The sequence below is a fragment of the Salvelinus sp. IW2-2015 genome, linkage group LG18 (assembly GCF_002910315.2).
Source record: "Salvelinus sp. IW2-2015 linkage group LG18, ASM291031v2, whole genome shotgun sequence".
Lineage (NCBI taxonomy): Eukaryota > Metazoa > Chordata > Actinopteri > Salmoniformes > Salmonidae > Salvelinus > Salvelinus sp. IW2-2015.
In genome coordinates this window covers 59,242,718-59,270,658 of record NC_036858.1, presented here as the reverse complement: position 1 = coordinate 59,270,658, position 27,941 = coordinate 59,242,718, and the positions used below count along the sequence as shown (strand labels likewise).

The 27,941-nt window shown below is 41.6% G+C and overlaps 1 protein-coding gene across 2 annotated transcripts; it reads right to left on the bottom strand.

Moving 5' to 3' along the window:
• Positions 1-1,264: 1,264 nt before the first annotated feature.
• LOC111978262 (voltage-dependent anion-selective channel protein 2) lies at positions 1,265-23,972 on the bottom strand. Of its 2 annotated transcripts, none has more exons than XM_024008219.3 (9): positions 23,603-23,972; positions 20,620-20,691; positions 5,159-5,208; positions 4,894-5,046; positions 4,761-4,813; positions 4,330-4,557; positions 3,917-4,067; positions 2,143-2,200; positions 1,265-2,045 (listed from the first exon to the last, which is right to left on the bottom strand). In XM_024008219.3, the coding sequence occupies exons 2-9, from the start codon at positions 20,684-20,686 to the stop codon at positions 1,954-1,956; spliced, it is 852 nt and encodes a 283-aa protein (XP_023863987.1). In that variant the 5' UTR covers positions 20,687-20,691; positions 23,603-23,972; the 3' UTR covers positions 1,265-1,953. The 2 variants fall into 2 exon arrangements, with proteins under 2 accessions (XP_023863987.1, XP_023863988.1); XM_024008220.3 differs by having other exon boundaries at positions 23,366-23,666.
• Positions 23,973-27,941: the final 3,969 nt, after the last annotated feature.

Here is a 27,941-nt window from a genome sequence, read left to right as displayed (position 1 = left end):
ATTCAGATTCACATTTCCCTCCTCCTCAGAAGACCTCACTACTATGAAATATCCTTCCATCTATTGAGGAAAGGAGGCATTTTTGCCATTGATAACGTGAGTATTTCAATATAGCTCAGTCATGTAGGATGTTGGCCATAATTCAACAAAATATCTATTCAAATATCTATTCAATTTTGGCATTCAGAACCAAATTAACATTCGTCAAAGACTACCACAACAGTTCATCTCAAATCACATGAAGGGCAGGCGTAAGCAACTAAGAAAAAAACAATTACAATGCTCAGTGCTTTAGTTCTGTGGAGTGGGAAGGTAGTGAACCCTGCAGCTGATGTGGACACCCAGGCCATGTGTCAGATGGGCTAACACTGGCCTTCAAACTGTGAGACACTGGCCTATACTGTAATAAACTGCAGTACCTTGGCTTGGATTCAATCCGTAGTGCTGAAGACCCGCGCTATTGGGCGATTGAAATTTAAAGGCAAAGTTCCCGCGTTCAAGGAGACTGCATTCAAGGTAAACGCTGCATATGACGGCTCAACCTCTACATTTGAAATCGCGCTATAACGCATCGTCTCGCGTCAGATGGCGTCACTTCTCCGTGACACTGTCCCTTTGTGCAGGCAGAATCTACGCGCTAATGTAAGACAATGGCTATAACGCATATCTTCCTCGCTATGGATTGAATCTAGCCTTCAGTGAACTTTTCGTTATGATAATCAGCTGGTACTTGCCATCTTTTTAGTACAAGTACTGACTTTTCAATTGTCATTTATCATGTCATTAATTCAATTAGTGTTATGCTGCCTTGAATAACTCATGAACTGGTTTAAATGATGTAATAAGGGTAATAATGTAATAATGTTTACAGTTCTACACATTTTGTACACAGGTGAGTCATACTTTCACTGTATACTTGTTTGTTTCAAATGTTCATTATGGTTGAGCTGTACATTCAGTTGTAAAGCAAGTGACCTGTTGGCTTGGATATTTTCATTTTGTCCAACTGTATGAAGAGGTGCCATGATATATGAAGGAAGAAAGGATTGACTTGTTTAAAGACTTTATTGTAAAGGTTGACACACGAGTGGACTTTGTTTCTGATCAATGTCCCAGTCATATCATTTATACACAGCTATGGGAAGTGGAGGTGGAGGATACACTCTATTAATGGTTTCGCTTTTCAAATCCCATTTGGCATTGTCGTGCAAATTTACATTACCATGTTCAACTAGGAAGCAGGTTAGTTAATCAAGATAGTACAAGTCTGCTAATGACCGCAGAGTGGGTAAGCAATAAGCATAGTTAACAAATCCTCAAGAATATTAGCTAAATAGATCAACGTTTAAGGTCTCTGGAGTTGATGATAAGCATTGTAAGTAGGAGCCGTCCCAACAACAGGCAAAGCGTTGCTAACCGAATGCTACTATGTGCAAATTAAACAGGGAAAGACGGGACATAAATATAGGTTACAAATAAAGAGAAAAAAAAGGTATAATATAAATTTGCCTGTGCGCAAAACAGTTCAGGATTATTGTCACGATATAATAATAACATTATTATACATACTTAAAGCATATATCTTCATACAACCCCCCTCGGACTGTACAATCCAATGAGCCAAACCAATAAAGCAAAACGCTTTAGGATGTATTTCACTAGTGGTACAGCACAGTATAGAAACAAACACATGACTTGATAAATAGCAGACCTAGTAGTACTAGCCTACAAAACATATGAAAGGAAATAAGTGGCTGATGGGGTTGGGGATCCATCTAACTGACAGTACTGAGGGCTATGTTGGGCAGGGCGTGTTGTTGCTTTAGATTAGATTCATCCCTTTGAGACATACCTTAATGGTGGTTGGGCTGGAAATACATAAGGCCAAATTATTCTGCGATTCCCTAAATTAAATTAAATACAACGACTTCACTACACAGGATAGCTAGATACTTATGCTTCCAGCTCCAGTCCCAGTCCCAGTTTGTGGCCACCGGAGTTTATGCTTTTTCCATCGACCAGTGCAGACAGGACGAGTTTCATACCTGCAGAACAGGAAAAATAAATAACAACTTTGCTACAACAGCCCACTTTGGAGATGGTTGCCAACGCTTTTGCAAAGTAGTGAGAGCCAGTTCTTACCTGGCCGTAGTGTCTGGGTATAGCCAACTCCCACCAAGCTGGCATTGTTAACTTTAGCCTGGAAAATATAGCAACAAAACACACACAATTAAAGATATCTTCCGAAACTTTGGCGTCTACTATCTCCCGCTTTGGGCTAGATGTGTCAATGTGTAGTTCATACATGCATAATCTATGAGCAGAATACTGTTTTACCTCAATTAGCTACGAAATCCCTAGCTTAAAAGCAAAATTCTGGAACCTGTGCTACGATATTTTCCCAGACCTGCCAACCCTGTCCAACTTTTTAGAGTAACAGACGCACGCGGCAAATAGGAGATTCAACCAAGTTCAGTCTCTATAGGAGAGGAACGCTTGTCACCTCTCAAACAGGGCCAATCACTAGTGCCAGCTCACAAGTATTGTCTTTTTAGACACGGTTCCTAATCAAAACTAAAAGCAAAATCATTTTAAAAACAAAAACAAATGATCGCATCAACACAGACTGCAAACTGGCTACACAAAGCTTAAGTAGGCTYCCGCAAAGAATCTGAACGCTGTTCGCTAGAAGAGTCCGCTGTTTCAGCCTATGTAAAGGTGCCTATTATATTTCTATGCGGCGCATACACCATTTCAGATTTTCWAAATTGATAAAATCTCAAATCTAGTGCAAAGCCATTTTAGAAGCATTGCCTCTATAGCTAATGCCGGATACTCATTCATTCTTCATCACGCAGTCTTCTAATCTCCCGACTCGATTTAATGGCAAGATGTTCATATTTATTTTTTATTATACTTTTGTAATATGGATCATACAGTCTATCAGGTTGCGTGATCCTCGTAATGTTACGTGGAAAGTACAACTAATGGGATGCAGAATTAAATGTATATCACACTCGCACAAATGCGACCAGTTATCTTTCGTATTTGCATTTAATTTCTTTCACTAGCAAATGTGAGTGAACTGCTGGCACTTTAGAGCCCGCTGAATGTCCATCTTATGTTCGCTAACGTTAGCTTGAAACAATTAGTGTTTACTTTTCCACAACACATGGAGTCGAAAAGTGATTTGTCCATGTGTTTACGTACAGCTGGCAGTCGGCAAACTCAGCATCACAACAAACAGGAGGGGCAGACAGGGGGTAGCTACGTCGAATAATGATGTGTTAAGTCGCCATGTCCGTTGACACAAACGCCGTACATGTCTGTGTGTTGCAGCTCGAGAATCAGGATGTTAGATTTTTTCCCCCATCAGGCCCTATTAATTTCTGCATACTTTTAACTCGGATCTCGTACATGGACAGAGAATTGCGTAGTTGGTATGCAAAATGTGTGCATGTTGGCAGGTCTGTTTTCCTTACATTTTGCCTTGTGGGCCAGCCCTCTGGCAATTCTAGTTCAACCAGTAAGCTTCAGCCCCTCGCCATATGAGTGACAGCTAGCAAGATGCACATGATGCACCCACAGCAGAGAGAGCAATGACGTGGTGCACATATGTGATGTAGTACACCATATTCGGGGACCACTTTTGGCTTGTGAGCACTACTTTCAGAACTACTGATTAAAAACTATACAAAAGTACCGGATAATCCCTTTAAACACTGGAATACAAAGGGTTATATGATAATTATTGTCACGGAATAAAACATTTTTTTTTAAAGGGTAAACTCCAGTTACTTCCTAAAATACCCATTCAACAAAATCTCACAGAACCAGAGTCTCTGAATATTGAACACAGCTGTAAAGTCTGGCATACAAAACGTATAAACGAGACAAGCAAAAGAGCAGCACTCACAGATATGGAGGTACTGGAGTCCAGCTGGTACTTGGCAGCGATGCCAAAGCGGGTGCTGTTGCTGCCTGCTGTCCAGGCCAGGTTCACAGCAGTCTCCAGCTGGTCATTCACCTTCTGGTAGATGGACCCTCCAAACTCTGTGCCATCATTACTGGGATATATGAAATAAGCAGACATACATTATGTTATCCTTGTCTGATGAACTGCTCTTTATGTTTGATAACTCAATTAAAAGATGAACTGAAACGCTCAAATCCACCTACAACTTATCAAAATCAATTGCTAAAACATTTCAGTTCACCTTTAAGCAAAGGAGACTACTCTTTCTAACCATGGTAGAAAAATGAACCCTTGTCACTTTAGTGCCGAGACATACAGTAAGTTTTCCGAAGTACAATCGATATGAAGCTTACACATTGGTGTGCAGCTGGAAATCTCCTGTCTTATAGCCAACAGCAAAGTTGCTCTGGGTCATTTTGGACTTGGCCGTGTCGAAGGTCATCTGATAGCCAGCCAGCCATCCCTCGTATCCGGCCACCGCTGCCCCGTGGATGGCCGGGCCGGCAAAGTCAAAGTCAAAGTCCACACCCAGGTTGACGTATTCACGCTTATAGGCAGTCTTCACCTTCCCACTCTTCTTGCTGTTAGAGGGGAAAAAAGAGGATTAATAAACATCTGATATCTCGGTTGTTCTTGTTCAGTCTTCCCTTTATTTTCAATAAAGAAAGTTTGGTGGATTATGCAGCGCCGAACATGCACAATAAATGTTATCGATTCCAGGGTCTCAAAAGACTGGTGACCAACATTCAGTTATGCTTTAAACTAAAAAAGGCACAAACCTTACCCAGAATTTGGTGAGAATTGGGTGTCGAAAGTAAGTTTCAGTCCTTTGGTGATCTATGGAAGAAGAAAAAACTAAGCACAACCAAATAGAAAGCTCACAAATCACTTCAGTTAGACTGGTTTCTCCTCTCTACCTGGTCTTCAACAGTGATCTCAGTTCCCAGAGTATTGTCTGTGGTCCACTTCTCTGTAAAAGTCAGGCCGTATTCACCCCATTTGTACTTGGTCTCCAAGTTCCCGTTGACTTTGCTGGTGTCAGTATTGGAGGAGCCTGAGGTTTTGAATTCCTAAAGGACAATTACGACAGGGTTAGTTAGGAGTTGTAGGCTATCCTATCCTTTTTTATACAAGAGCATAATGCACAGTAATTCCCTGGCAGGGTTGAATAGCCAAACTCACCACTCCACTTGAAGACTTGGTCTTGACATCAAGTTTCACCAATCCAAAACCTTATGAAGAACAAATCATAACATTCAGACCACCACATGTTCCTTTGTACGGTAAGGTTCCTTTGCATTTCAATATTTGACAAATGGACCACTACATGGAGAATACTGATCCACACGGTCCAACTGTGACATGGCTTGAACAAATTGAATGTCTGGTTGTCATCATGTTTCCTTCCTGTGAAATGCCAGTGTGAAATATGTTCTGTGGATTGATGTAAACATTCCCTTTTAGGCTACTGGCAAGTCCTTCAAATTGTTTTCAGATATACCTTGTGTAGGGGTAACAAAACACAACCATGTTTTTCCACATCTCTAAAGGACTCCCATATATGAAATGGACGGTTGTGTAAAAATATTTTACTGCAAAKGTGGTTTAATTGATAGATATTGTGACACACCCACTTAACTCAAACAGTGCCTTGCTGGAGGGGGAAGGGAGGGGGGCACATAAGCTCGTGTAACCCAGTATTGCAAGCGCTGATATTTCAAAAATGTGGAATACGTGTAGTCAAGTGTCTGCCTTTTATACAATTTGGGATATCTTAAAGCATTTTGGAAATATATACCTGTAAACACAGATATAATTGGCGGAAATATCAACTGTGAATATTTATAATGAATGTTAACTTCACTTGTTGGTAGCTGTTCAAAATAACTTTCAAAGTCAGATTTGTTCTCATTCAGTGCTGTATGGTCCAGCCTGACCCCCAAATTAAAAATAAAATACAAGTTGTGTTCGAATACCCATACTAACATACTACATCTAAAAAAAACATTATTTAACCTTTATTTATCTAGGCAAGTCAGTTAAGAACAAATTCTTATTTACAATGATGGCCAAGGAACAGTGGGTTAACTGCCTTGTTCAGGGGCAGAACAACATATTTTTACATTGGCAGCTCGGGGATTCGATCTAGCAACCTTTCAGTTACTGCCCCCACGCTCTAACCACTAGGCTACCTGCCGCCCCATACATAATTAAAATGAGTATACACACACATTACATACTGTACTATTAGTTTATTTTAGTATACTGTAAATGACTGGTATGCTTTCAGTTGAGCGTATTAGCGCTTCGCCTGTCTACTGGAAGTTGATGATGTTGCTGTGCAACCTCTTGCTAGCTTGTTAGCATAAATTACTAGCTAGACATTTTACGACTTCGGGTGCGTTCTTAAATTCAGAGCGTTACGCTCTCGGAGCGCACACTGGACGCTCTGGTCGAGGAGTAGGGTTGATTCGAGCGTTCTGACCTTACAACGGCAGTCAAGTACCCAAGCTAACTGGCTAACATTGGCTAGCTACTTCCAGACAAATGAGAACACCTCACTAACCATTTTACTCGCCCTAGCAGAGCTGGTTAGGCTGTATTCATGTTATCCAGAGTGTTGGTGACGCTCAACACCCGTTGAGCTGCTGGCAACTCTTTAATTACTTTTTTTTGTCGACGTTTACTGACACCTGCCATATTCAACGGGTGTTGAGCGTTCATAAATTAAATACGTTTTTCTGTGCTCTGAGTCTGGCACACTCAGTCGAGAGTACTCTGAAATCGTAGTAGATAGCCAGAGCAAATTTACGAAAGCACCCAAATGTCCATTGAGAACTCGACTYTAGCACTTAGCTAAGCGAAGAATGACGGGAATAATCAAGTCAATAAACGCTGGGTTTTTAAGATAACATATCGTTAATATACTGGCAAGTTTGATGTATTATTAGCCAACTAACGTTAGGTAGCTAGCTAACATTGTGGTAATGTTACTGCTGTAATGATATGTGGTTCATAAGGACAGCGTAGCTAACAAATTGTCCGCCAACATAACATAAGGTAACTTATTTGAAAAGTCATTACATTGCTCAACATTAGTTAAAGCAATGAATTTCTATCCGCTCTCGTTGGACTTCGGCTGCATATTTTCTGCCACTTTCTTCAAATCTGAAAACGATGCGAAGCCACGCTAATTTTCTGAAGAATTCCATTACGGGCCCTAAAAGCACTGAAATAGTGTTCACTGCTTGTATACTTCGTATTTTGGCGGAAGTAGTACGACATCCGGGAAATTTTGGCATACTAACTATATCCATACTATGATCTAAATTAACGTCACAAATAGTACCATTAGTATGAGTATTCAAATACAGCAACACATTTCTTTAGGTTGTGGCTATTGTAATCTGCTCAAAGGAAAACACACGCTACACTCAGAAAATGTTTTCCATTAGTGCCGGCTGTCGGCTAATAACCCGATTACAGACTAGTGATGGGTCGTTCGCAAACTAGCCAGGTCTTGTAGGTGAACGTTGGGAGCCGGCTCGCATATCGAGACGATTTATTTATAAATCTATTTATAAAAATAAAAAATMTATATGAATAATCAAAAGATTTAAATGAATAGAAGTAACTAATTCAAAAAACAAAGAAATAAAATATAGGCCTAAATGCTCAACACACACACATTCGTTCTGACTGTCTGCTCAGACTAACAGCCTCACTTGTTGTTCCTGTCAGACACGCAGTGTCAACCAATGAGCCAAAGATGCGTGAGGGAAGGCCAAGCCAACTCAGTCACACACTTAGCAGCCGTGGGGAGAGAGGAAGGACAGCTGTGAAAACAACAGCTGGAAAATGAGTCGGAAGCACAGTAGCATTTGGATGCATGTTAATAATGTAGACAATGTTAGAGCACAGTGTAGAATTTACCAAAACAAAAATCTCATAAAGCCGGTTCGATGCACAACCTACACGGCATAAGCGAACTGTGCACCCAACTGTAAAGCTAGCTGCAGCGGAGCTTTGAGAAACTAGCGGGAATGCTAGTGATAGTGGTGGAGTCAGCATCTCCACCACTCAGTCAAGCAGGCCTACTCCGCAACCCACAGCAAAGCAGTCTTCTATGGACCAGTTTATGCCAAAGTCTATAGAAAAACAAGGCCAAATTGATATTGCATTGGCTAAAATGATTACCACCGATTTCCAGCCATTTTCAATCGTGGAGGACAGAGGTTTTAGAAATCATAGCAATAGTCTAAATCCAATGTAGACAATTCCAAGCAGGAAAACCCTTTCAAATCACTTATTCCACAACTGTACGAGAGCACACAGGCTTCAGTGCGGGAAAGAGTCCAAAAAGCTACTGCAGTTTGCCTTACCACTGACTGCTGGACATCAAGGGTAACCACTTCTTACATGTCGGTTACATGTCACTTTATTGAAGATTTTTCAATGTCTAGCAGTCTTCTGGACTGCTTTGAGTTCAGCGACAGACACACCTCAGAGAACTTGGCAGAGGAACTGTTGAGTGTCCAGAGAATGGCAAATAGATGGAAAAGTGGTCTGTTGTGTTCGTGATAATGCAGCTAACATAACCAAAGCCATGAAAATGTTAAAATGGAACCATCATCCATGTCTTGCCCACACAATCAACCTGATTGTAAGAGATGCTCTGAAGGTGATGAAGCCCCATGTGGACAATGTGAAAGCAGCTGTGGAATACTTCCACAGGAGCACAGTAGGTGCTGAAAAACTAAAGTCTACACAAAGCCAGATGGGGATGCCTGAGCTGAGGCCTAAACAAGACTGCACTACAAGGTGGAATTCAACATTTATATGTTGAAGCGGTTTCTTGAGTCAAAGGATGCCATCCTCTCTACTCTGGCCATTGTCAATGCACCTGTTGAGGCTCTGACCCAAGAGGTTCTGCAGCGAATCACAGCCAGTCGCCAGAGAGAAGCAAATGTAACCACAGGACATGTGACAGAGTTGATGGACACCACAGAATGGAATATAATCACGTGCTATCAGAATCCGCTGCAGTTGACCCCAGGTTTAAGAGGTTAGCCTTCAGTGATGCCAGAGCGATTGATGAGGAGCTTCAAAGAATAACATCAGCAGCAGGGAGGGGCAGCCCCAGCAGTCAGCTGGCTCAGGCACCAGGGCAACAGGAAGAAGAGGGATCCGATGGGGTAGGAGCACCAGCAGTAGTGCCACAAACATCTGCTGTTTGGATCATGTTTGACGAGAGAGCAACTGGGGATGCAGCACGAAGGAATCCATCAGCAGATGCCATAATGGAGGTCCGATCCTATTAGCAGATCCTCTGAGCTGGTGGAAGAACAAGGCCTCTCTCTACCCACGGCTTATTAAAGTCATGACAGGGAGACGCTGCATAGTGGCCACATCCGTTCCCTCAGAGGATCTTCTCGAAAACGGGACAAATAATTACTGAGAGAAGAAACCGCATCAGCCCCTCGAAAGTGAGGCAGCCTGCATTTCTGAATGCTAATCCCTCAAATGCAAAATATGGTCAACATTGCTGTGTGCTGCTGGTTATAACATGGCAATAAAGGAGAGAAAAGAGGGACCAGTTTAATGATTTAAGTGGGATGCTGCAGTTTTGCACATAGTTATTCATTTTCTTTGATATGGTGCAATATTCTATTATGCTGTTCAGATTGTATTCGTTTTGAATGGTTAGATTCATATGCACTTTGTTAATATACATTAAAAAGTTATACTTTAAATGCAAATGTTTAATAGCATTCTTTTTCATAACAAACCAATGCATTTTTAAATACATTGCGGTTATGGTAGAGTATGAATTCATTGAATAATTTAATTTGAATTGTTTTAACACCAATCATAGTCAAACTATAGCAAACTGTTTGACTTGAAAAAATACAAAACATATTTTTTTAAAGAGCCGTTTGGGAGACAAAAGAGCCGTCTCTTTTCGTTCGGCCATCACTACTAACTTATGCTAACTAGCTAGCAAGAGGTTGCATAGCAACAGATTCAACTTCCGGTTGACCGGCGAAGAGCTAGTATGCTCATTTGAAAGGATACTGTTCGTTTACAGAATACTAAAATTAACTAATAATATATACACTCATTAAATATGTAGTATACATTATATCAGTATGGGTATTCGWACACAGCTCATGTCTCGATTGGCTCAAAAATCATTCTTTAACTTTATCTACACTGATTGAAGCGGATTTAAGAGGAGACATCAATAAGGGATCACAGCTTTCACCTGGCCAGTCGGTAACGGAAAAAGCAGGTGTTCCTAACGTTTTACATTTTCAATATATAAGACCACATCATCCTCAAAAGTCTTGTGAATTAACTATTTAATTTGCCTGAGCCGAGTATGGAAGTTAATTTATAATAACCTCTACAGGTCATAAAATATTTTCACCTCAATAATTGTTGTATCGTATCTGTTAACTACCTCATTTTCCAATTTATTTAATCTAGTAAATAAAACTTCAATTAATGATTTGTGAGCGGTTGGGTTCTTGAGGTTCCAGAGGTTCCAGAGCTTGACGACGGTCCAGAATGAGTATATAGCAAAATTGACTGATTATATTGTTGATTGTGTTAACACTATAACAGTTAATGATAACTACCGATAGAGTTAATTCAAGGGTTTCTCTATAGCAGTAAAATGGCGCCGGAACAAATGGCAGCAGTTTTACAGGCGTCGAACCAATTCTGCTATGTGTTTTTTTCTCGCATTATTTGTAACTTATTTTGTACATAATGTTTTTGCCACCATATCTTACGAAAAAAAAAATAGCTTCTGGATATCAGAACAGCGATCACTCAACTCGGATTAGACAAATATTTTTCTTCAACAAACAGGAAGCACAGGATGTACTGCGAACATCCGACAAGGCCGACATCCCCGTTATTGGCAGGAGATAGAGACGCAGGAACAGAGGACACAGAGCAGGGTGCCTCGTAAGGATCCAGAGAAGGCGAGTGGGAAAGCTACCGTCAACATTACTCGCCAACGTATAATCATTGGACAATAACTTAGACGAGGCACAATCACGAATATCCTACCAACGGGACATCAAACTGTAATATCTTATGTTTCACAGAATCGTGGCTGAATGATGACATGGACATTCAGCTAGCGGGATATACGCTGCACCGGCTAGATAGGAGGCGGTCTGTGCATATAGGCGGTCTGTGCATATTTGTAAACAACAGCTGGTGCACGTAATCTAAGGAAGTCTCTGAATTTTGCTTGCCTGAAGTGTAGTATCTTATAAGCTGTAGACCACACTATTTGCCAGGAGAGTTTATCTATACTTCTCGTGGCTGTTTATTTACCACCACAGATCGGACACTGGCTCTAAGACCGCACTCAGTCAGCTGTATAAGGAAATAAGTAAACAGGTAACTGCTCACCCAGAGGCAGCGCTCCTAGTGGCCGGGGACTTTAATGCAGGGAAACTCAAATCAGTTTTACCTCATTTCTATCAACATGTTAAATGCGCAACCAGAGTGAAATAAATTATAGATGAACTGTACTCCACACACAGAAACGCGTACAAAGCTCTCCCTCGCCCTCCATTTGGTAAATCCGACCACAACGCTATCCTCCGGATTCCTGCTTACAAGCAAAAATTAATGCAGGAAGCACCAGTGACTCGGTCTATAAAAAAAGTGGTCAGATGAAGCAGATGCTAAAATACAGAACTGCTTTGCTAGCACATACTGGAACATGTTCCGTGATTCTTCCGATTGCATTGAGGAGTACACCACATCAGTCACTGGCTTTATCAATAAGTGCATCGAGGACATCGTCCCCACAGTGACTGTACGTACAAAAAGGGTAGAACTGTCGCTTTCAAGGTGCAGGACTAACCCGGAAGCTTATAAAACAAATCCTGCTATGCCCTCAGACGAACCATCAAACAGGCAAAGCYCCAAAACAGGGCTAAGATTGAACCGTACTACACCGGCTCAGACGCTCGTCTTATTTGGAAGGGCTTGCAAACTATTAGACTACAAGGGGAAGCACTGCCACGAGCTGCCCAGTGACACGAGCCTACCAGACGAGCTAAATCACTTCTATGCTTGCTTCGAGGCAACCAACACTGAGGCATGCATGAGAGCATCAGCTGTTCCGGCCGACTGTGTGATCAAGCTCTCCGGCAGCCGATGTGAGTAAGACCTTTAAACAGGTCAACATTCACAAGGCTGCGGGGACAAACAGATTACCAGGATGTGTGCTCCGTGCATGTGCTGACCAACTGGCAGGTGTCTTCACTGACATTTTCAACATGTCCCTGATTGAGTCTGTAATACCAACATGTTTCAAGCAGACCACAATAGTCCCTGTACCCAAGAACACAAAGGCAACCTGCCTAAATGACTACAGAGCCGTAGCACTCACATCCGTAGCCATGAAGTGCTTTGAAACGCTGGTAATGGCTCACATCAACACCATTATCCCAGAAACCCTAAACCCACTTCAATTTACATACCGCCCAAACAGATAATGTAATTTCTATTGCACTCCACACTGCCCTTTCCCACCTGGACAAATGGAACACCTACGTGAGAACGCTATTCATTGACTACAGCTCAGCGTTCAACACCATAGTGCCCTCAAAGCTCATCACTAAGATAAGGATCCTGGGACAAAACACCTCCCTCTGCAACTGGATCATGGACTTCCCGACGGGCCGCACCTAGGTGGTGAGGATGGGTAGCAACACATCTGCCACGCTGATGCTCAACACTGGAGCCCCTCAGAGGTGCGTGATTAGTCCCCTCCTGTACACCCACGACTGGGTGGCCAGGTATGACTCCACACTATCATTAAGTTTGCAGACGACACAACAGTGGTAGGCCTGATCACCGACAATGACGAGACAGCCTATAGGGATGAGGTCTGAGACCTGGCCGGGTGCTGCCAGAATAACAACCAATCCCTCAACATGACCAAGACTAACACGGAACTGAAATCGGCTGCGCGCGTGCGCCATCGTGCATAAATGTATTTTGTCCCGCCACACAAACGCGATAACACGCAGGTTAAAATATCAAAACAAACTGAACCAATTACATTACATTTGGTGACAGGTAAAAAAGCATTAAACATTTATGGCAATTTAGCTAGCTTGCTGTTGCTAGCTAATTTGTCCTGGGATATAAACATTGAGTTGTTATCTTAACTGAAATGCACAAGGTCCTCTACTCCGACATTTAATCCACACATAAAACGGTCAACCGAATCATTTCTAGTCATCTCTCCTCCCAGGCCTTTTCTTCTCTGGACTTTAAATTGCGATTGTCAACTTTCATAAATTAGGTGCATTACCGCCACTGACCTTGTTTGTCTTTCAGTCACCCAGGTGGGTATAACCAATGAGGAGATGGCCCGTGGGTACCTGCTTCTATAAACCAATGAGGAGAAGGCAGAGGCAGGACTTGCAGCACGATCTGCGTCACAAATAGAACTGACTTCTATTTTAGCCGTTGGCAACGCAGACGATAGTTGGTGCGCGCGAGCAGTGTGGGTGCAATAATTGAATATAGATTTCTAAATTTATTTTGTGTAGTCAGCCTGTAAGGAGATGATCGTAGACTACAGGAAAAGGAGGACCAAGCACGCCCCCATTCTCATCGACGGGGCTGTAGTTGAGCAGGTTGAGAGCTTCAAGTTCCTTGGTGTCCACATCACCAATAAACTTGAACGGTCCAAACACACCAAGACAGTCATGAAAAGCCTCAGGAAACTTAAAAGATTTGGCATGGGTACTCAGATCCTCAAAAGGTTCTACAGCTGCAACATCGAGAGCATCCTGACTGGTTGCATCACTGCCTGGTACGGCAACTGCCCGGGCTCCGACCGCAAGGCACTACAGAGGGTAGTGCGTACGGCCCAGTACATCACTGGGGCTAAGCTGCCGGCCATCCAGGAACTCGACACCAGGCGGTGTCAGAGGAAGGCCCTAAAAATAGTCAAAGACCCCACCCACCCCAGTCATAGTCTTTTCTCTCTACTACCGCATAGCAAGCGGTATCGGAGTGCCAAGTCTAGGACCAAAAGGCTTCTCAATAGCTTTTACCCTCCAAGCCATAAGACTCCTGAACAGGTAATCAATTGGCTACCCGGACTATTTGCATTGTGTGTGTGTGCGCGCGCGCGCGTGTCCCCAACCCCTCTTTACACTGCTGCTACTCTCTGTTTACCATATATGCATAGTCACTTTAACTATACATTCATGTACATACTACCTCGACTAGCCGGTGCTCCCGCACATTGGCTACCCGGACTATCTGCATTGTGTCCCGCCACCCTCTCTTTTACACTACCATCTGTTTATCATATATGCATACTCACTTTAACCATACCTACTTGTAAACTCATTCCTTTTTCAGGACCCTGTCTTTCAAAGATAATTTGTAAAATAATTTCACAGGTCTTCATTGTAAAGGGTTTAAAAATTGTTTCCCATGCTTGTTCAATGAACCATAAAACAATAAATGAACATGCACCTGTGGAACGGTCGTTAAGACACTAACAGCTTACAAACGGCAGGAGATTAAGGTCACCGTTATGAAAACTTAGGACACTAAAGAGGCCTTTCTACTGACTCTGAAAAACACCAAAAAGAAAGATGCCCAGGGTCCCTGTTCATCTGCGTAAACGTGCCTTAGGCATGCTGCAAGGAGGAATGAGGACTGCAGATGTGGCCAGGGCAATACATTGCAATGTCCGTACTGTGAGACACCTAAGACAGCGTTACAGGGAGACAGGATGGACAGCTGATCGTCCTCGCAGTGGCAGACCACGTGTAACCACACCTGCACAGGATCCGTACACCCGAACATCACACCTGCGGGACAGGTACAGGATGGCAACAACAGCTGCTCGAGTTAAACCAGGAACGCACAATCCCTCCATCAGTGCTTAGACTATCCTCAATAGGCTGAGAGAGGCTGGACTGAGGGCTTGTAGGCCTGTTGTCTGGTGAGGACCTGCCTTACATCACCAGCAACAACGCTGCCTATGGGCACAAACCCACCGTCGCTGGACCAGACAGGACTGGCAAAAAGTGCTCTTCACTGACGAGTCGCGGTTTTGTCTCACCAGGAGTGWTGATAGGATTCGCGTTTATTGTCGAAGGAATGAGCGTTACACTGAGGCCTGTAATCTGGAGCGGGATCGATTTGGAGGTGGAGAGTCCGTCATGGTCTTGGGCGGTGTGTCACAGCATCATCGGACTGAGCTGTTGTCATTGCAGGCAATGTCAACGCTGTGCGTTACAGGGAAGACATCCAACTCACTCATGTGGTACCCTTCCTGCAGGCTCATCCTGACATGACCCTCCAGCATGACAATGACACCATCCATACTGCTCATTCTGTGCGTGATTTCCTGCAAGACAGGAATGTCAGTGTTCTTACATGGTCAGCGAAGAGCCGGGATCTCAATCCCATTGAGCACGTCTGGGACGTGTTGGATCAGAGGGTGAGGGCTAGGGCCATTCACCCCAGATATATCCGGGAACTTGCAGGTGCCTTGGTGGAAGAGTGGGGTAACATCTCACAGCAAGAACTGGCAAATCTGGTGCAGTCCATGAAGACGAGATGCACTGGCGTACTTAATGCAGCTGGTGGCCACACCAGATACTGACTGTTACTTTGATTTTGACCCCACCTTTGTTCAGGGACACATTATTCAATTTCTGTTAGTCACATGTCTGTGGAACTTGCTCAGTTGTGTAAATAGTTGTATGAACATAAGATTCAACATGTTAAGTTTGCTGAAAATAAATGCAGTTGACAGTGAGGATGTTTTTTTGGTGAGTTTACTTACTACCTCAATTAGCCCGACAAACCGGTGCCTGTATATATAGCCACGCTACTCTTTTTACTGTTGCTTTTTTATTTCCTTATTTATCTATTGTTCACCTAATACCTATTTTTTACTTAAAAATTGCACTGTTGGTTAAGTAAGCATTTCACTGTAAGGTCTACACCAGTTGGTTGTATTCGGCGCACGTGACAAATAAACTTTTACTTTATATCTAACCCTTGAAGATGCCCTTCAATGTATCAAATAAAATCTGATTAATTGCTGGAATAATTCATCAGTAAATTATCTAGAATATTAATTAGCCAAAAGTCACAACAGCTTGGAGTGCACTAGGCTGAGCTGTAGTCGATGAACAGCATTCTGAAATAGATATTCCTCTTGTCAAGATGGGATAGGACAGTGTGCAGTGCCATGTCGATTGCGTCATCAATGAATCTGTTGGGGCGGTATGCAAAATGTAGAGGGACTAGGGTGTCGGCTGTTCAGTTATGTTCACTTTCTTAGGTACAGGAACACTGTTAGACAGCTTTTGAAGCAAGTGAGACAGACTTGGATAGGGAGAGATTGAATATGTACGTAAACACTCCAGCCAGCTGGTTTGCACATGCTCTGAGGACACGGCTTTGGATGCCATCTAGGCCGAAAGCCTTGAGGGTTAACACGCTTAAATGTCTTACTCACGTCAGGCACGGAGAACGAGAGCTTACAGTCCTCGTGAGCAGTGGTGGCCCTGCGTCGGTAGCTCAGTGTTTTCCTCGAAGCGGGCAAAGGTGTTTAGCTAGTCCGGGAGAAAGGCGTCGTTGTCCGCAACGTGGCTGACTTTCCCTTTATAATCCGTGATTGTCTAAAGTCCCTGCCACATACTTCTTGTGTCTGGCCCATTGAATTGGTTTTTGGTTTGGATAAATTCTAAATCATCATAGAGGAAACAACATCTTCTATGCACTTCCTGATGAACCCAGTCAGAGTGTATACTTCAATACTTGTCTAAGAGGCAACCCGGAACACCTCCCAGTCCGCATGATCAAAACAATCTTCGAGCATAGATTCCGATTGGTCAGACCAACATTAGAACCGTCCTTAACACAGGTACTTCCTGTTTAAGTTTTTGCATATAGGATGGGAGGACAGTTCTGGGAGATTCATGATGGTATTGACATTGGAGAGGTGCAATTCCTATGACATGTGAAAGCCCACTAAGTTGATGGCATTTCGTGACAATGAGTGTCAGGATGTGTTGGTTCATTTTAGTGAACACCTGCCTTAGTCACTTAGGATAGGAGAAAATTGTCTTAGACAGTAGACACACATTACTGCTGTATACAAAATAAACAAAATTACACACAACAAATTGCACATTACCCTTATCATACACTTCTCATATAGCCACACACATAATACTTTGCACATTCCCTTATTCTGTCAGTATTGTACTAAGCAAGCTCAATTTTACCTATTGCTGTTTAGGTATTTGATGGACATGGGAATGAGGGAGTGCTTATACCTGTTCAGTTTACATGTAGGGACCCTATAGTGTCTGCCTGATACTCAGAGTGAAGTACATGGGAGGGATCTGAAATAATTTTCTGCGCTGGTCTGGTAACGGTCAGTTCAGAAATAGTCTGCAGGGAAGGATGTTGCCTCACGCCCATTACATTCATGGCAGTTTGTATCAGGCGGGATTTCAGTTGGACTGATAAATTGGCAAACCAGACTGACGGCATATATCAGGATACTCTATGACTGCATGGTAGAACAGAAGCATTCTTTTCTGGTCAACTCCAAAAACCCTGAGTCACCGTAGGAAATAGAGGCGCTGTTGTACTCTGCAGCAGACACTACTTGGACCTTCCAGCTCAGGACATTGTCCATGTGTACACCCAGGTACTTGTACAAACTAACCTGTGCTATGTTGGCATTGTAGACAACCACAGGCACGTGGTCACAGACAAGATTTGGGGTCAAACACCATCTCCTCTGTTTTCTTTACATTGAGGATGAGGTGGTGCTCATCACACCACTTGAAAAACCTTTGAAACTAAGACCTGTAAACATGGTTGTAGCTTGTCATGTCTGGTTGCATCCAGGGTGGGAAATTAACTTTGTCCAACAGTTACGGTGGCCAGTAGATAAAAAAATACAAATCTACCAGCCACTCTGTGCCATTGTTACAGCTCACTGCCATTGTTACAGCTAAAAACACAATTAACGAATGAGCATGCTTTGTAAAATGTTTCTAAAGCAAGAAATGTATTACTAGTAAGATGTAATGTGGTATATTGCTCAATTCAATTTCATGTTTGTGACCTGAGTCTTTTAACTGTGTGTACAAAACATTAGGAACACCTTCCTAATATTGAGTTGCACCCCTTTTTCCTTCAGAACAGTCTCAATTCGTCAGGGCATGGACTCTACAAGGTGTCGAAAGCATTCCACAGGAAGATACCGATTAAAATCGGCCAATTTTTTATTTATTTATTTGTAATAATGACAATTACAACAATACTGAATGAACACTTATTTTAACTTAATATAATACATCAATAAAATCAATTTAGCCTCAAGTGAATAATGAAACATGTTCAATTTGGTTTAAATAATACAAAAACAGTGTTGGAGAAGAAAGTAAAAGTGCAATATGTGCTATGTAAGAAAGCTAACGTTTCAGTTCCTTGCTCAGAACATATGAAAGCTGGTGGTTCCTTTTAACATGAGTCTTCAATATTCCCAGGTAAGAKGTTTTAGGTTGTAGTTATTATAGGAATTATAGGACTATTTCCCTCTATACCATTTGTATTTCATTAACCTTTGACTATTGGATGTTCTTATAGGCACTTCAGTATTGCAAGTGTAACAGTATAGCTTCCGTCCCTCTCCTCGCTCCTCCCTGGGCTCGAATCAGCAACACAATGACAACAGCCACCATCGAAGCAGCGTTACCCATGCAGAGCAAGGGGAATAACTACTAGAAGGCACAGAGCGAGTGACGTTTGAAACGCTATTGGCGCGCGCTAACTAGCTAGCCATTTCACTTCGGTTACACCAGCCTCATCTCGGGAGTTGATAGGCTTGAAGTCATAAACAGCGCAATGCTTGATGCACAACGAAGAGCTGCTGGCAAAACGCACGAAAGTGCTGTTTGAATGAATGTTTACGCACCTGCTTCTGCCTACCACCGCTCAATCAGATACTTAGATACTTTTATGCTTGTATGCTCAGTCAGATTATATGCAACGCAGGACACGCTAGATAATATCTAGTAATATCATCAACCATGTGTAGTAACTAGTGGTTATGATTGATTGATTGTTTTTTATAAGATAAGTTTAATGCTAGCTGGCAACTTACCTTGGCTTACTGCATTCGCGTAACAGGCAGTCTCCTTGTGGAGTGCAACGAGAGAGTGGCAGGTCGTTATTGCGTTAGACTAGTTAACTGTAAGGTTGCAAGATTGGATCCCCAGAGCTGACAAGGTGAAAATCTGTCGTTCTGCCCCTGAACAAGGCAGTTAACCCACCGTTCCTAGGCCGTCATTGAAAATAAGAATGTGTTCTTAACTGACTTGCCTAGTTAAATAAAGGTCAAAAAAATATAMAAAAAAAAWTATGTAAAAAAATTATACAAAATTAATAAAAAATAAATATCGGCAAATCGGCGCCCCAAAATACCGATTTCCGATTGTTATGAAAACTTGAAATCGGCCATTCCGATTAATCGGTCGACCTCTATTCTAGACAGTGTGAGTGTATATTGGATACCTAACATAGTTTAAGTATACAAAAAGATTCTTCAGTATTGGTTATAAATTTTAAAAACCTCACTTAAAAACACGTAGATACTGTATACGGGTGATTTTTATTTATTTATTTACTAGGCAAGTCAGTTAAGAACAAATTCTTATTTTCAATGACAGCCTAGGAACAGTGCCCCTGAACTGCCTTGTTCAGGGGCAGAACGACAGTTTTTTACCTTGTCAGCTCGGGGATTCGACCTTGCAACCTTTCAGTTACTAGTCCAATYCTCTAACCACAAGGCTACCTGCCACCCTGATTAAACCATCATTTAATGGTATTGTGGCAGTCATATTGGATTTAAAGTAACATTTAAGGGGGGCCCACTAACGTAATTGCAAGAGTAAGGGGTGAACAAATGAAATACAATTTGATTAAAAAAATACTTTAAAAAACTGTGTCTGACCCCACTTGCCTTAGAGCCGATTACAAAAACTACAACATTAAAAAAATACATGTGTAACTGTATGCATTTTTGTCAGGCAGTACCTTACAGCACTGAATGAGAACAACTTTGGAAAGTTCTCTATTGAACAGCTTCCAAAAAGTGAAGTTCATCATAAATATTCCTAGTTGATATTTCTGCTTATTGCATCTGTGGGTTTATATTTCCAAAATGCTTTAAGATATCCTAATGCTGTTTGTATGTTTACTGTATAAAGGGCAGATAATTTACTGTTTGTATCCCCCCTACACTGTGTGTTAAGGGGGTGTCACAATATCTATAAATTTAACCACTTTTGCAGTAAAATATTTTTACACAACCATCCATTTCATATATGGGAGACCTTAGAGAAATGCTTTGTTATACCTCGGGTAGGTATATCAAAAACGAAAGCCCTTTTTGAGGAACGGCCACTAGCCTATTAGGACATAATAGAGGCCAAAGCAAAGTGACACTTCATGTTCAAGCTGTCAAAAGAGGTCCCTGTTACATATATGTTTGTCACTCTCGTCATTTCTACAGGGGTAAACCAACCAGTTAAGACATTTACCATATCCTTTGTTGAAGATGTCCTTTGCAGATTTGCCAAGGTCACCATATGATGGAGGCACTGCCATTACACCTGTGACAAGAAAAATGGAAGATGAGAAATCTAGCCATTGAAGTACTACTGACTGAGTTCAGCATGTAGCCTACAGAGTGAAATAGTAGTAGCGCCTTTTTGTAGGCACCAAATCCGCCATGGTTCTTTGGACAGAGCCTATGGGGAAATGAATGCCATTTTTGTAGGTTTTTTGAATAAACACCGAAAATAAGGTCTGTGGTAAACAGACTTAGGAGACCTTATGTTTTGTTCTATGAGATAGCTGATGAAAATTAACATCACTTCGTACATTTTAAAGCATTTATGTAACAAAAAAGCACAAAGCCTTCATAATTCACAAAAGTCATGTTAACTGACTGATAGTAGCCTATCTATTAGGAAAAAAACAAAAGCTCCAGTCTGTTAAGCACAGACCTTGCCTGGAAACCTTGACGTTGAATTGCATTGAATTCTATGTCTGGCAGAAATTAGCATTTGAATCAGGAAAGTTTCCTCTCATGACCTCTACATACTAAAATGTTGAATAAAATTATATTTTAAAGTACTTTACCGGTTGTCTGTGCAGTTGGTCCTTTTGGGGGTAATAATGTGGGTCGATATATCCACAGGAAAGTATAATTACATCAACTTTTCAAAGCGCTGGTAGTGCTTTATAATTTGAATCACCTGAAGCATGTGCAGAACCATGTAAAACACGTGCAAGAGCTTGGCAAGTATGCATGTATTTGTATGTTGTGTGCATGCTTCAGGTGATTCAAATTATAAAGCACTACCAGCGCTTTGAAAAGTTGATGTAATTATACTTTCCTGTAATCATACTTTCCTGTGGATATATTGGCTCACATTCCTACCACCAAAATGCACAGACAACCGGTAAAGTACATAAAAATGTAATTTTATTCAACATTCTGGCTTGTAGAGGTACATTCTGGCCAACATAGAATTCAATGTTGGGTTTCCAGGCAACAGCAGGCTTTATTTCGGCATTTATCCCAAAACCCTATTCTTTCCCCATAGGGATGGCTGAACCAACCAGATTCAGAACTAATTCAGAACTAATTTCCGGGTTTTAGGACTACAAGCTGACGAGCTCTATTGCAGCATGTGTATGACAAAGATGGTATTGCCACAACATGCATGTTGTTGTTTGCTTGTCATCACTGATTGACTAGTGCCAGTATAATCCACCACCCAGTAACTGATTAGACAGGAAATTTATGATCATCTCAGCATAGCACCTTGCAAACATTTGATGGGATATTGCCAGGCCTACAACCACAACCTCCAGACGAGCTTCAATGCCATACAACTCTCCTTCCGTGGCCTCCCATCTGCTCTTAAATGCAAGTCAAACTAAGTGCATGCTCTTCAACCGATCACTGCCCGCACCTGCCCGCCCGTCCAGCATCACTACTCTGGACGGCTCTGACTTAGGTATTTGTAGTCGTCAACATATTCTAGGAGTCTGGTTAGACTGTAAACTCTCATTAAGCATCTCCAATCCAAAATGAAATCGGCTTCCTATTTCGCAACATAGCATCCTTCACTCATGCTGCCAAACATACCCTCGTAAAACTGACCATCCTACCGATCCTCGACTTTGGAGATGTCATCTATAAAATAGCCTCCAACACTCTACTCAACAAATTGGATGCAGTCTATCACAGTGCCATCCGTTTTGTCACCAAAGCCCCATATATTACCCACCACTGCGACCTGTACGCTATCGTTGGCTGGCCTTCGCGTCATACTCGTCGCCAAACACACTGGCTCCAGGTCATCTACAAGTTTCTGCTAGGTAAAGCCCCGCCTTATCTCAGCTCACTGGTCACCATAGCAGCACCCACTCGTAGCACGTGCTCCAGCAGGTATATCTCACTGGTCACCCCCAAAGCCAATTCCTCCTTTGGCCGCCTCTCCTTCCAGTTCTCTGCTGCCAATGACTGGAACGAACTGCAAATATCTCTGAAGCTGGAGACTCTTACCTCCCTCACTAGCTTTAAGCACCAGCTGTCAGAGCAGCTCACAGATCACTGCACCTGTACATAGCTCATCTGTAATTAGCCCATTCAATCTACCTCATCCCCATACTGTATTTATTTATTTATTTATCTTGCTCCCCAGTAACTCTACTTGCACATTCATCTTCTGTACATCCTACCATTCCAGTGTTTAATTGCTATATTGTAATTACTTTGCCACCATGGCCTATTTTTTGCCGATACCTCTCTTATCCTACCTCATTTGCACATGCTGTATATAGTTTTTTCACTGTATTTTTGATTGTATGTTTGTTTATTTTATGTGTAACGTGTTGTTGTATGTGTTGAACTGCTTTGCTTTATCTTGGCCAGGTCGCAGTTGCAAATGAGAACCTGTTCTCAACTAGCCTACCTGGTTAAATAAAGGTGAAATTTTAACATTTTAAAATCTACACAGGTGAAGCTTTGAAGAACATGGTTATCTACAAGCAGCAGCCGTCTTGACATCGATATTAGCACTCCTACGCCTCTGCATTGTCTTGCCTAGATCATTCCAATGACTGACAGTGGCGGCTTGTTCAATGAAAGTCAAGCTAGCTAACTAGCTAGTAGGGTTAGCAAATAGCCAGCTAACAAACCATCACAGACAGGGATAAAAACGTTGAATAAAAAAATGCACATTTACAATGTCGTCAACGACCATGACTTGCCTTTATCCTTGACAAGGTACCAAACTTTAGCTAGCTGGCTACACGTTTCTCTTCGCTGGATTCTGGCTGGCCATGTCCCCGTCTTGACTTTAGCTAATGGCTCTTTGGCTAGCTCGCTAACGTTAGCCCACAAAGACACCTAACGTTAGCTACTGTAGCTAGAAAAAAAGGCTGACATTTAGGCCTAACGTTACTTAGCTACTGTAGCTACATTTTGCAGGAATATTATAACTTCACCTCAGTTGCTCGGAGCTTTGCGTTGGTGTAGATAGTTGGTTTGACTTGTTTTCAAGCTGTTTCTGACACCGCGTCGCGATACAGTCCTGTCTAGCTGGAGGGCGATGAAGGAGAAACCCATAGAGATAGATAGAGGTCTCTAGAAGAGGCAACGAGACATCCCACACCTTCAATTTCTGTTTCAATGGAAGTCAATGAACTAAGTAGACCAGACCCAGCTGTTATCGTATTGGTATCTTTGGGAGAGCCAAGTAGACAGGAACTGACCATTTTTTTCAGTGAACTGTCTTAATTCATCCACCATCTTTGACTCTAGTGCCCACAAACACATTTTAGCATGGGCAGCACCATTGAGGATTTTCACCATTTTGAAGTAGTCAACTTGGTGGAACTTCATATAGGTTACGGAAGGTTCACATAATTACTTCCATGTCAACAGGAGGGATCAGCCAATGAATTATACTTGTGAGCAATCATTCCATAACTGCAGGTGGRAGCAAATCACATACCTTGACTTTTAAACCCTTTCAGTTTGTTTGCCAACTCATAGAAGTTGTAGAAGAAAATGGAGATGGGCTCAATGATGCTGCCAAAGACAGAACAGTATGAGGATAGGCTAAAACTGCTTCTCCAATAGAAACCCCGCTCACACTTGGCTAGCTAAGCTCATACGTAGAAACACGGCATCGAGTCTTACGACGCAGAACTGTGCCTATGCAGGCCGTCAAATCAAAGGCACTCTTTCGATATAAAGTTGTCTTTGACATAAATGAAAATATGTTAGTTTGTCACTTTCACAAGGTTGGAGTAWTAACATGTTGAACTACTGAAGAAATTGGCTAAAATCTAGGTTGCCTTTAAATTTCGAGAACATTAACAACGAAGGAAGAATTTCTCACTTCTCTCATTAACTTTTCAAACCCCCGCCTGGTCTGTTTCACAAGCGTTCCCGGAAGTCTCACGATGTTGCGCCTCTGGATTTAGAAACTCTGTGGCACTGCGCATACTCTCACAGACGCAACAATGGGACAGATACAATGTTGCGTCCTCTAACTATCTTTATGGAGAAACCGCAACAACAAAACAACCCTCAGGACCCTGTAAATGTAGCTGCTCGTTTATTTGCCTGTCTAAAACAAAGTAGGATGACCTGAGTTATGCGTTAATTTGATTATTTGTAAGTCTATATTTGAGTATTAAGTTAATAAAAGACTAAAACACTTGAAAATTAATGTATTTATTAACTTAATGCAATTGTCTTCACGAATAATATATCTGGCAACTGGAAGCAGTCTTTATCCTCACCATAGCAACCATGGGGCTTGCCTTAATATGTAGCCCCAGAACCATATATTTAAGCCATGTTTCCATTGCCACTTTGAAGTCAACCATGGTGGGCTAGCTAAAATTATTTCCACTGCCTCCAGAAATGTAAAATGATGCCATGTTGATAGGTAGCCAATATGTGACTGCAGCTGGCTTCGCTAATGTTGCTAGCAAGATGTTGAAGAATGTAATTCATCTTCACCATGCTGTAACTAACGTCACCCCCATACTTAGAACCTTGTATTTAGTGTACTGACGTTAGCTAGCTAATCAGTTAGCGTCGTCGCTAGAATATCTGGCTAACTAGCTTAAGTCCTCCCTTGCTCGTCATGGCATTGGCTATTAGCTAACCAAGCAAATGAGACAACGTTTGATATGATTTAGCTAGCTTTCAATACGACCTGACCAACTACAATCCATGCTAGRTCACGTTAGCCAGCTTGTTTCAACTCTGTTTTGCTAGCTAACTTTAGGTAGCTAGCATTCGTGGGCTGACTTTTAATACAAGTTTATTGTGTAGTCCAAAAATTAATGAAGGATCCAGCTGTGGTGGTAATTCGTGTCATGTCTGACTACTGCAGTACTGCTTGTCCATGTGCTAGCTAACAGTAACAAGCCCAGACGAGATAGCTAACGACGTGTCATTGAGCTGGCACCAGTTGTCCATCGACCRAGCTCGAATTTGCGAATTCCATTCGAGCCAGCTCGAATTTGGTCCTAAATTTAAGGGCTTTTAGGACAACCTTTAGAATTTTTAATATTGTTCTAGTTCTATACATTCAGAATAGCATTGTTTAAATATTCACCGTGTTATGTTAATGGTAAGCTAACATGGCTGCCATAGACCTGACATGTAAATTCAGTCACGTTAGTATGTTAAATCCATGCTTAGTGTAATGTAAATGCTTCATAATGTAGAAACCGCATTGTCCCAACTCTAAATACATGGCTCTCTGCATGTACACGTTTTTGTAACCTTTATTTAAACTAGGAGTCCCCCTGAGTCCAATGTGTCTTTTGCAAGGGAGCCCTGCATCTACATCTACCTCTTTACCTATTGTATTTATTTATTTTGCTCCTTTGCACCCCATTATTTCTATCTCTACTTTGCACATTCTTCCACTGCAAACCAACCATTCCAGTGTTTTTACTTGCTATATTGTATTTACTTCGCCACCATGGCCTTTTTATATTTTTATTTATATATATATTTTGTTTGCCTTCACCTCCCTTATCTCACCTCACTTGCTCACATTGTATATATACTTATTTTTCACTGTATTATTGACTGTATGTTTGTTTTACTCCATGTGTAACTATGTGTTGTTGTATGTGTCGAACTGCTTTGCTTTATCTTGGCCAGGTCGCAATTGTAAATGAGAACYTGTGCTCAACTTGCCTACCTGGTTAAATAAAGGTGAAATAAAAAAATAAAATAAAAATCTTACATGATAGGTCTATATTAATAATTTAATAATATGTAAATAGCTATTTAAAAATATTAAAGTATTTCTGGTGAAGCAGTCAGATTTTCTCTACAGTTAGTTTCAGGATGTTTGTATTTTGTTCACAGCGGGATTACTATAACTGGTGTCAGAAACACTTCAAGAAACCTGAACTAACGTTAGATATCTAGCTAAACTACCAGCATTCTGCAAAACTTGATGAGTGTTGTTGGAAAACTCTTCTAGTGGTCAAAACAGAAACAGGTATTCTAGCTAACGAAACAATACACAATGTTACACTGAATCAGCACTTTGACCGTCAGAGAAGTAAGAAAACTTGACCTGAAGTGACATTAACTAGGCTAATGAGATCAGGATGAACACACATGCTTTTTTTACCCTAGCAGAGACCTGACATGTAAACTCAGTCACGTTAGTATGTTAAATCCATGCTTAGACTCTGGACCTGTCACAATAGGAACCCTGACCATCAACTGGGAGGGATTTCCAAAATGTAAACTGCTCAGAATAGCTCTGAGCGAATTCCCAGAATCCGCTTTAATCCACTGCACTCTGACTATCTCGTGCAGATAATGTGTCACCATGTCCTCTAATCGTGTAGCTAACTGAATTACTGCCTTGCACTCATCCTTACACACACACACAGATACAGTAATTATCACATAGGGCTCCAGGGTGACTTTTCACTAAGTACAGTTCTTGGATCAGCTTCCCCTTCCCAATACTAACCTTAACCATTAGTGGGGGAAATGCTAAACTGATCCAAGTTCAGTATCTATTGGCAATTTCACCCTACTCTCACCTTCTCGATTGAAGAATCACATCCAAGACGACAGACCCTTGATTTCTACTGTTTAATGATGGTAAAGACACTTGTCATTTGCAYGACATTATTGATTAACCCAATACAACCACACTGGCTGTTATTGCTACATTTTCATTACATTGGTAGTCAATTACTGTATCTTGAAGATAAGTAACATACCGCTATAACCACACCAGTGATAAGGATTAGTAACATTTTTATTAGAGGGGTTAAAAGTGACAACTAAGAACAAATTCAAGAGAGAAAAGCCATCATTCATAAGTATGTATCTAACATCTTAGCAGAAAACGATGAATTTGCAGTTAGCTACCTAGATCTCATGCACATGAGCTGGCATTACACAAACCAAAAGATTTATGCATTAGGAACTAGTTGGAATTATAAGAAAGGTGGGGGGGGAAGGTAAAGACTCAACCAGTAACGGGTTACGATCTAGGCCTAGTAGTACAAGTAACTATTCCACAGCTGAAATTCCAAATAAAACATGATGGGATGAATATAGGACAAAACCCACTGGACTCAAACTGATTGATAGAACATTGTTCCTACGCCATTTCAATAAAAACATTCAATGTGATGACGTTGAATCACTGTGGAAAACTGATTGGATTTGCAAAAAGTTATCAAACGAAGGAATTTCAGGAACTGTTTTATTTCATGTTAGTCGACAACGCAATCAAATAACTAGATGTTGAACTCACATTTGTGCCCAGTGGGAAGT